The sequence below is a fragment of the Somniosus microcephalus genome, chromosome 34 (assembly GCF_052327205.1).
Source record: "Somniosus microcephalus isolate GS21.2 chromosome 34, FLI_Smic_1.0, whole genome shotgun sequence".
Taxonomy (NCBI): domain Eukaryota; kingdom Metazoa; phylum Chordata; class Chondrichthyes; order Squaliformes; family Somniosidae; genus Somniosus; species Somniosus microcephalus.
In genome coordinates, this window is record NC_141020.1 from 20,594,727 (window position 1) to 20,604,216 (window position 9,490).

The 9,490-nt window shown below is 48.9% G+C and overlaps 1 protein-coding gene across 3 annotated transcripts in view; it reads right to left on the minus strand.

The window, feature by feature from the left end:
• The window catches only part of LOC147096868 (protein FAM98A-like), a 29,296-nt gene extending 22,606 nt beyond the window's left edge, over positions 1-6,690 (minus strand). Inside the window, exon 1 of one of the 3 annotated variants that reach the window (XM_085973569.1) lies at positions 6,494-6,690. In XM_085973569.1, the coding sequence (XP_085829695.1) occupies positions 6,494-6,495 (2 nt within the window). In that variant the 5' untranslated portion in view covers positions 6,496-6,690. Of the gene's footprint in view, positions 1-5,034; positions 5,173-5,228; positions 5,551-6,493 lie in introns of those variants that run through there. The other 2 variants (XM_085973568.1, XM_085973567.1) reach the window with 2 other exon arrangements.
• Between the last annotated feature and the right edge of the window lie 2,800 nt (positions 6,691-9,490).

The window sequence follows — 9,490 nt, forward strand, 5'->3', positions numbered from 1 at the left end:
CCCCGCCGACCCCCCCGCGGACCCCTGCCGACCCACCTTCCGAAATCCGAAATTCTCCGAAAACCGAAACACGGCTGGTCCCGAGGTTTTCAGATAAAGGACAGTCTACCTGTACTGCACTTGTGCACTAACAATGACAATAAAAGTTGATTTGATTTGATAAGAAATCGGAGCAGGAATAGGCCTCTTGGCCCCTCGAGCCTGCTCCGCCATTCAATAAGTTCATGGCTGATCTTGGGCTCAAAGCCACTTCCCCGCCCGCTCCCCATAACCCTTCACTCCCTAATCTGTCTATCTCCACCTTAAATGTATTTAATGACCCAGCCTCCATGGCTCTCCGGGGCAGAGAATTCCACAGATTTACAAACTCCAAGAGAAGAAATTCCTCCTCATCTCAGTTCTAAAAGGGCGACCCTTTACTCTGAAACTGTGCCCCCGAGTTCTGAAATTTACATAAAGCAAGGTGCGAGGGACACCCCAGATCACCGAAAGGAGCATCCAGACTCAAGCCGCTGATTCTTCCCCCTCCGTTGTATCAGTGTCCAGTGCTTGCCTCGGTTCCTCCTCAAATGACCATGGCCCAGTGCAGTTCCATAGGTGAGGGATTCCGAGCAGGAAGGCCCTGATCTGTGCAGAGTTAACTGGTCTGAGGTAGGACGGGAATAGGGAGACAGGCAACGTTCCCGCTAAGCTGTGTGGCCACGGAGCCCGTTAAAGGGACCGCGCACCCCCCAAAACAAAATTAGGGGAACACTGGCGACAGGCCAGCGCCAGACCGGGTTGCCAACTTTGGTAGGCTGAATTCCTGGAGGGGTCATCACATGACCTCCTGCCGCCAATCGCCCCGCCCCCCCACAATCCCACCATTGGTCGCCCGACACGTCCATCCTCACGGCTCCCTGCCTTACCAGAGCCAATCAGAAAGCAAACAGACTCTTTGTTATCCGATTGGACGATTCTGAACTGTCAGTCAAGCAGCCATTTCTCCCCCCGTGACCAATATTTTTATATCTAGTAAACAAAAAAGTGCTCAAAGGCTTTTTATTTCAAGCATAATTTTTCAATGAGTTTTCTCCCGGGTGCTACTCCCAGCAGTGTTCTGGAGAATGGTCTTGAATTCCTAGAGACTCCAGGGCAATCCTAGCGAGTTGGCAACCAATATTCCCTGTAATTTTTCTTTTTTCAGGCCCTTTAAGGGATTACGCAGCCAATTCAAAATACTGTGCATGTACATAGAAGCAGAAAAACAGGAGGAGTAGGCCATTCGGCCCTTCAAGTCTGCTCTGCCATTCAATATGATCATGGCTGATCCTCAAACCCAGCACCAAGCTCATGGTCTACAGAGCAGTAGTGATACCCGCCCTGCTGTATGCCTCAGAGACATGGACCATGTACAGCAGGCACCTCAAAGCACTGGAGAGGTACCACCAACACTGCCTCCGCAAGATCCTGCAAATCCATTGGCAGGATAGGCGCACCAATGTCAGTGTTCTCGCTCAGGCCAACATCCCCAGCATCGAAGCTCTGACGACGCTCGATCAACTCCGATGGACGGGTCACATCGTCCGCATGCCCAATACGAGACTCCCAAAACAAGCGCTCTACTCGGAGCTCCGGCACAGCAAGAGAGCCCCAGGTGGGCAGAGGAAACGCTTCAAGGACACCCTCAAAGCCTCCTTGAAAAAGTGTAACATCCCCACCGACACCTGGGAATCCCTGGCCCAAGACCACACAAAGTGGAGAAGCATCCGGGAAGGCGCCGAACACCTCGAGTCTCTTCGCCGGGAGCAAGCGGAAGCCAGGCGCAGGCAGCGCAAGGAGCGCACGTCAACCCAAGCACCCCACCCACCCGCCCCTTCAACCACCGTCTGCCCCACCTGTGACAGAGACTGTAGGTCCCGCATTGGACTCATCAGTCACCTGGGAACTCATTTTTAATGTGGAAGCAAGTCATCCTCGGTTCCGAGGGACTGCCTAAGAAGAAGATCTCAATACCATATTCCCGCTCTCTGCCCATACCCCTTGATGCCTTTTGTGTCTAGAAATCTATCTACAGGAAACTCTCGATTTACCGGCACCTCAATAACCGGAAATCTCTGTTAACCGGCAAAATTCAGGAGTAGGTTCAGGTAAGTTTTACTTCATATTAGTGGCCGTTCCTGGATCTGTGGCCGTGTAACCGGGGTTCCTGCACCTGTTGCTAAGCAACAGGGAAGCTTGGATCTGTTGCTGTGTACGGGGCTCTCGTACCTTTTACTATACCTCTCTGTAATCCGGACTTTTTGATAAACCGGCACCACGCCGGTCCCATCGGTGCCGGATAAAAAAGAGTTTCCTGTATCTCTTTCTTAAATCTACGTTTTTTCTGTTTAAAAGCCAGCTGCGCGGGATCCCTGGAGCGCTACACGGAACATTGTTGGCAACCTGACTGTACCCACCAGTACTGATCAGGTTTTTTCGCCTCACCCAGGTTTCCGGGTGGGGTGGGGAGTATATATAGATCATGATGCACAGGGCATTGCAGTTGTATGAGACGGTACTAGATGAACCAGAGTCTTCTCCTGTTCACTATTGTTGGTAGCATTTCACCCCCGTAATACACAGCCACAAATGTTCACTCTGGACACAGCCCATGTTAGAAGATCAGAGGCTGGGTATTCGGCGACGAGTGTCTCACCTCCTGACTCCCCAAAACCTTTCCACCATCTACAAGGCACAAGTCAGGAGTGTGATGGAATACTCTCCACTTGCCTGGATGAGTGCAGCTCCAACAACACTCAAGAAGCTCGACACCATCCAGGACAAAGCAGCCCCGCTTGATTGGCACCCCATCCACCACCTTAAACATTCACTCCCTCCACCACCGGCGCACTGTGACTGCAGTGTGTACCATCTACAAGATGCACTGCAGCAACTCACCAAGGCTTCTTCGGCAGCACCTCCCAAACCCGCGTCCTCTACCACCTAGAAGGACAAGGGCAGCAGGCGCATGGGGAACACCACCACCTCCAAGTTCGCCTCCAAGTCACACACCATCCTGACTTAGAAGTGTATCACCCACCGATCCTTCATCGTTGCTGGGTCAAAATCCTGGAACTCCCTCCCTAACAGCACTGTGGGAGCACCTTCACCACACGGACTGCAGCGGTTCAAGGCGGCGGCTCACCGCCACCTTCTCAAGGGCAATTAGGGATGGGCAATAAATGCCGGCCTTGCCAGCGACGCCCACATCCCATAAGCGAATTAAAAATAAATCAGAATTCACAGCTGCACTTCTATAGGAACAGGAGTAGACCAGTCAGACCCTCGAGCCTGTTCTGGGTGATTTTTTTTTTTTTACAGCTCAACTGGGCATGGGATGGGAATTCCACACATTATACACCACTGAAATCCTGCACAGTTTGATTGATGAGAACATTGAAATATTCTCAGGGTGGACTCTCATCAGGAAATGCTGTACCAAAATAGTGCCGTGGGATCCTTTGCCTCCACCCGAGAGGACAGACGGGGCTTCGGGTTTAACGTCTCACCCGAAAGACGTCTCCTCCGACAGTGCAGCTCCCCCTCAGCACTGCACTGGGAGTGTCAGCCTAGATTATATATAGTTTACTTGGACGTTCAAAAATTGGCTGCTGCATTTTCCACATTACGACAGTGTCTACACTTTCAACAGTACTTCATTGGCTGTAAATCGCTTTGGGGGGGTGTGGAAGCCACAACAGGCGCCATCTACGATAGCAAAATACTGCGGATGCTGGAAATCCGAAATAACAACAGAAAACGCTGGGAAAACTCAGCAGGCCAGGGCAGCATCGGTGGAGAGAGAAACGGAGTCAACGTTTCAGGTCTGGGACCCTTCGTCAGAACTGGGGAAAAAAAGCAGGAAAGGGAATAGATTTTAAAGCAAGTTTGGGGGCTGGGAAAAGGGGGAAGGGATGAAAGAACAAAAGGGAAGGTCAGTGACAGGATAGAAAGCAGGAGAGGTGACGAGGCATTAAGAGAGATTGAACGCCAGAGGGGGTGGTGATGGGACAGGAAAAGGAACAAAGGCTGGCTCAAGATGAAGTGTGAATTGCGCTGGCAGAATGATGGACAGCTGTCATGTGGGAGGGAAGAGAAAAGGCCAAACAAAAGTGTGGATTAAAAAAAAATTAATTACTGTATATAATATATATTATTATATATGTGATAGGGGCCGAGGTTATGATCTGAAATTATTGAACTCGCTGTTGAGTCCAGAGGGCTGTAGAGTGCCTAATCGAAAGAGGAGGTGCTGTTCCTCGAGTCTTTCTGTCTTGACATTGTGATTAATGCAGTAACACCGTTCGAGCCTCTCAGCAGCACGTGCCCCGCGGCTGGGATACGCAGGCCTCCTTGCCCTCCCAAACCCACGACCTCTAGTAGGACAAGGGCAGCAGGCGCATGGGAACACCACCACCACCTCCCAAGTTCCACGCCAAATCACACACCATCCTGACTCGGTAACGTATCGCTGATCCTTCGTCGTCGCCGGGTCAAAATCCTGGAACTTCCTCCCGAACAGTAGTGGTTCAAGAAGGCGGCTCACCACCACCTTCTCAAAGGCAATTAGGGACGGGCAATAAATGCTGGCCTTGCCAGCGACGCCCACGTCCCAGGAATGACTAAAAAAAATGAAATGGCATTGCACTGTGTCAATAAATGAAACCAGCAATCGCCAACTCCTGTCGACCCTTCCTGTCCCTCTCAGTGTCAGCCGTGGCTCAGTGGGCAGCACTCTCTCTCGCCTCTGAGTCAGACGGTCAGGGGTTCAACCCCACTCCAGCGGCTTGAGCACATAAAGCTAGGCTGACACTCCAAGTGCGGCGCTGAGGGAGCGCTGCACTGTCGGAGGTGCCGTCTTTCAGATGAGACGTTAAACCGAGGCCCCGTCTGCTTTCTCAGGTGAACGTAAAAAAACCCCACGGCACTGTTTCAAAGAAGAGCAGGGGGAGTTCTCCCCGGTGTCCTGGGACCAATATTTATCCCTCAACCAACATAACAAAAACAGATTACCTGGTCATTATTACATTGTTGTGTGTGGGAGCTTGCTGTGCACAAATTGGCTGCTGCATTTCCCACATTACAACAGTGACCACACTTCAAATAGTACTTCATTGGCTGTAAAGCGCTTTGGGACGTCCAGCGGTCGTGAAAGGCGCTATATAAACGCAAGTCTTTCTTTCTTTCTCCTTCCCTGCCGCACTCACCCCAGGGCTCTGAGCGCCCCCAGCACATCGCCTTCCATCCGCCGCGTCTCCCTTTCACACACACACACTGTTGAAAGTTCTCTAGCTCCAAAGGTTAGAGTTGACCATTCCCAGCTCCTCCACAGCAGCACCTTTAACCAAAGGGAGGCCACCACAAGGGACCAGCCAGCAAGTTGCCTGCTCAACCACCAACCATTCGCAGAGAAACCCACTTCCTCCTTGCCCTTTGGTAGCACTAACGACTTTGCTCCTTGAGGATGAAGAATTGCTGTTGATTTTAGTAGGTTTTTTTTTCAGGCATTAACTTTAACCTGCTGTTTGGTCCTTGGGCTGACTGCAAATGTTTCTCCCAGGTCCTAGAGCACGGCTTGTTACACAACCATCACATTTTTTTTTAAACATATTTATATTTAAAATATGGTAGTACTTGTTACAACTCATCAATTACATAATAAATCCATTACATTCATTAGCCGCAATAGAACAAAGCCTTAAAAACAGCTTTAGGGTTAACAGTATAAATGCAGTGGTAAATTTTACAAATAAACCAATAATATTAACAGTACAGGTACCCATAGTGAAAAACAATTTTACGCCAGTCCTATTGGCAATCTAGTGACTCTTCGTTTTTGCTTTGTACAGGAAACTCTTTTTTTATCCAGCACCGACGGGACCGGCGTGGTGCCGGTTTATCAAAAAGTCCGGATTACAGAGAGGTGTAGTAAAAGGTACGAGAGCCCCGTACACAGCAACAAATCCAGGCTTCCCTGTTGCTCAGCAACAGGTGCAGGAACCCCGGCCACAAGATCCAGGCGTCCCTGTTGCTTAGCAACAGGTGCAGGACCCCCGGTTACACGGCCACGGATCCAGGAACGGCCACTAATATGAAGTAAAACTTACCTGAACCTACTCCTGAATTTTGCCGGTTAACAGAGATTTCCGGTTATTTAGGTGCCAGTAAATCGAGTTTCCTGTATTACCTGTTGACCATCACATTTTTTGTTACCTCCGGACTTGACTTCACCAACACCCTCCTGCCAATTCTCTAATTCATGCAGAATGCCCCAGCCCGTTTGCTCATTAGTACTCTCGCTAAACCAGCTGCTTTTCCCCTTGTGGCTGATTCATTTCCCCCCCCTTTCCGAGCACAAGGGAGGCGCTGAATCCAACTGCATCACTCCGATCGCAGCGGCTGCTGAGAAGCAATAACTCAGCGAAGACTGAAGATCAGCTATGTAAGTAAATAATATAATTAGAATACTCACATCGCTAAGCCGTGGTGTCAGTCCGTGGCTCAGTGTGGTAGCGCTCTCTCGCCTCTGAGTCAGAAGGTCGTGGGTTCAAAGTCCCACTCCAGAGACTTGAGCACAAAAATCCAGGCTGACGCTCCCAGTGCGGTGCTGAGAGAGCGCTGCACTGTCGGAGGTGCCGTCTTTTGGATGAGACGTTAAACTGAGGTCCTGTCTGCTCTCTCAGGCGGACGTAAAAGATCCCACGGCCACTATTTTGAAGAAGAGCAGGGGAGTTATCATGGTCAATATTTATCCCTCAATCAACATCACTAAAAAAAAAAAATTGCCTGTTCATTAACTCATTGTTGTTTGTGGGAGCTTGCTGTGCACAAATTGGCTTTACCTACCTTACAACAGTGACTTCAGAAGTGGCTGAGGTTGTGAAAAGTGATAAAAGATCCACAGGGAAGAGTGGCTTTAGTGTAGAGGAGAGATTTTTGTTGAGTATCAATGGATATGGAACCAAAGCAGGTAAATTGAGTTGAGCTGAGATCAACCATGGTCTAATTTTTTTATTTTTATGTTCACAGGATGTCACCCGGCACCTGCCCTTTCCTAATTGGCCTACAGAGGGTGGTGCTGGCTTAGTGGGCCAGTTACATAGAAATATAGAAGATAGGAGCAGGAGTAGGCCATTCAGCCCCTCGAGCCTGCTCCGCCATTTAATGAGATCATGGCTGATCATCCAAACTCAGTACCCTGTCCCTGCCTTCTCCCCATATCCCTTGATCCCTTTAGCCTTAGGAAATATATCTAACTCCTTCTTGAATATATTTAATGAATTGGCCTCAACTGCCTTTTGTGGTAGAGAATTCCACAGGTTCACCACTCTCTGGGTGAAGAAATTCCTCCTCATCTTTGTCCTAAATGGCTTACCCCTTATCCTTAGACTGTGACCCCTGGTTCTGGGCTCCCCCGCCATCGGGAACATCCTTCCTGCATCTAGTCTGTCTAGTCCTGTTAGAATGTTATAAGTTTCAATGAGATCCCCTCTCATTCTTCTAAACTCTAGCGAATATAAGCCTAATCGACCCAATCTCTCCTCATACGTCATTCCTGTCATCCCAGGTATCAGTCTGGTGAATCTTCGCTGCACTCCCTCCATGGCAAGAACATCCTTCCTCAGATAAGGCGACCAAAACTGCACACAATACTCAAGGTGTGGTCTCACCAAGGCCCTGTACAACTGCAGCAAGACATCCTTGCTCCTGTACTCGAATCCTCTCGCTATGAAGGCCAACATACCATTTGCCTTCTTAACCACCTGCTGCACCTGCATGCTTACCTTCAGCGACTGGTGCACAAGGACACCCAGGTCTCATTGCACTTCCCCTTTTTTCAGAGGGCAGTTAAGAGTCAACTACAATTGCTGTGGGTCTGGAGTTACATATAGGCCAGACTAGGTGAGGATAGCAGATCCTAAAGGACATTAGTGTACCAAATGGGTAATCTGGTAGTTTCATGGCTCACCATTACTGATGGTAGCTTTTTATTCCAGATTTATTAACTGATCATGGTGGGATTTCAACTCATGTCTCTCAGATCATTAGTCCAGGCCACAGAATTACTAGCCCAGTAATATAACCACTGTGTTACCGTACCCAATTGAATGATGGAACAGGTTCAAGAGGATGAATGGCCTCCTCCTACTTTATGTTCTTGATGTTGAAAATTATTAAGGGTTTTGGTAAAATAAATAAGGAAAATCTGTTTCTACTAGTCAGTGAGTCGGTAACTAGTGGATATAAGGTTAAGATAATCACCAAAAGACTGAAGGGTGAGGTTAGGAGCAATGTGTTACAGAGAGGGTTGGTAGGATGTGGATTGTAAACGGATATTGGGAATGGGCAGGGGACCGGGACGAAGGGGATAGCTCTCTCAGAGAGTCAGCGCAGGTGCAATGGTCTCCTTCTGTGCTAAAGGATTCTATTATTGTACAAATTCAAAACAGCTTGAAGTGCTCCACACCATGAATCACGTTTGAAGTGTGGTCACTGTTGTAAATTGTGGGATCTTGCTCTGCAGTCGGGCTTGGGCTGCGAATTTTGTTTGGACGTATCCCTGGAGATTTTCTCACATGGAGGCGTGAGGTCATACGAACACAGGAACAGGAGGAGGCCATTGAGCTCCTCAAGCCTGTTCCACCATTCAATGAGATCATGGCTGATCTGTGACCTAACTCCGTATACCCGCCTTTGCCCCATATCCCTTAATACCTTTGGTTAACAAAAATCTATCAATCTCTGATTTAAAATTAACAATTGATCGAGCATCAGCTGCCATTGGTGGAAGAGAGTTTCAAACTTCTACCGCCCTTTGTAACTTCACTCCTGAAAGGTCTGGCTCTAATTTGTAGACTATTCCCCCTAGTCCTAGACTCCCCAACCAGCGGAAATAGTTTCTCTCTACCTGCCCTATCAGTTCCCTTTAATATCCTGAAAACTTCAATCAAATCACCTGTTAACCTTCTAAATTCCCGGGAATACAACCCTAGTTTGTGTAATCTCCCCCCGTAATTTAACCCTTGGAGTCCGGGAGTTATTCTGGTAAATTTACGCTGCCCTCCCTCCAAGGCCAATACATCCTTCCTGAGGTGTGGGGACCAGAACTGCAATGATTTATACGATAGCAAAATACTGCGGATGCTGGAAATCCGAAATAACAACAGAAAACGCTGGAAAAACTCAGCAGGCCCGGCAACATCCGTGGAGAGAGAAACGGAGTTAACGTTTCAGGTCGAAATCCTTCTGTAGAGAGGTTAGACCCGAAACGTTGACTCCGTTTCGCTCTCCACGGACGTTGCCTGGCCTGCTGAGTGTCTCCAGCGTTTTCTGTTGTTATTGCAATGATTTATGATTTTTTTTCTCTCCTGGGTTTGCTTCCAGCAGCGTCGAGGAGATGATTCTTCAACTCTTCAGAGGGGATGAGGCATCCCCAGGTTGGGGCTGAGCTACACACCAGGGAGCCAGG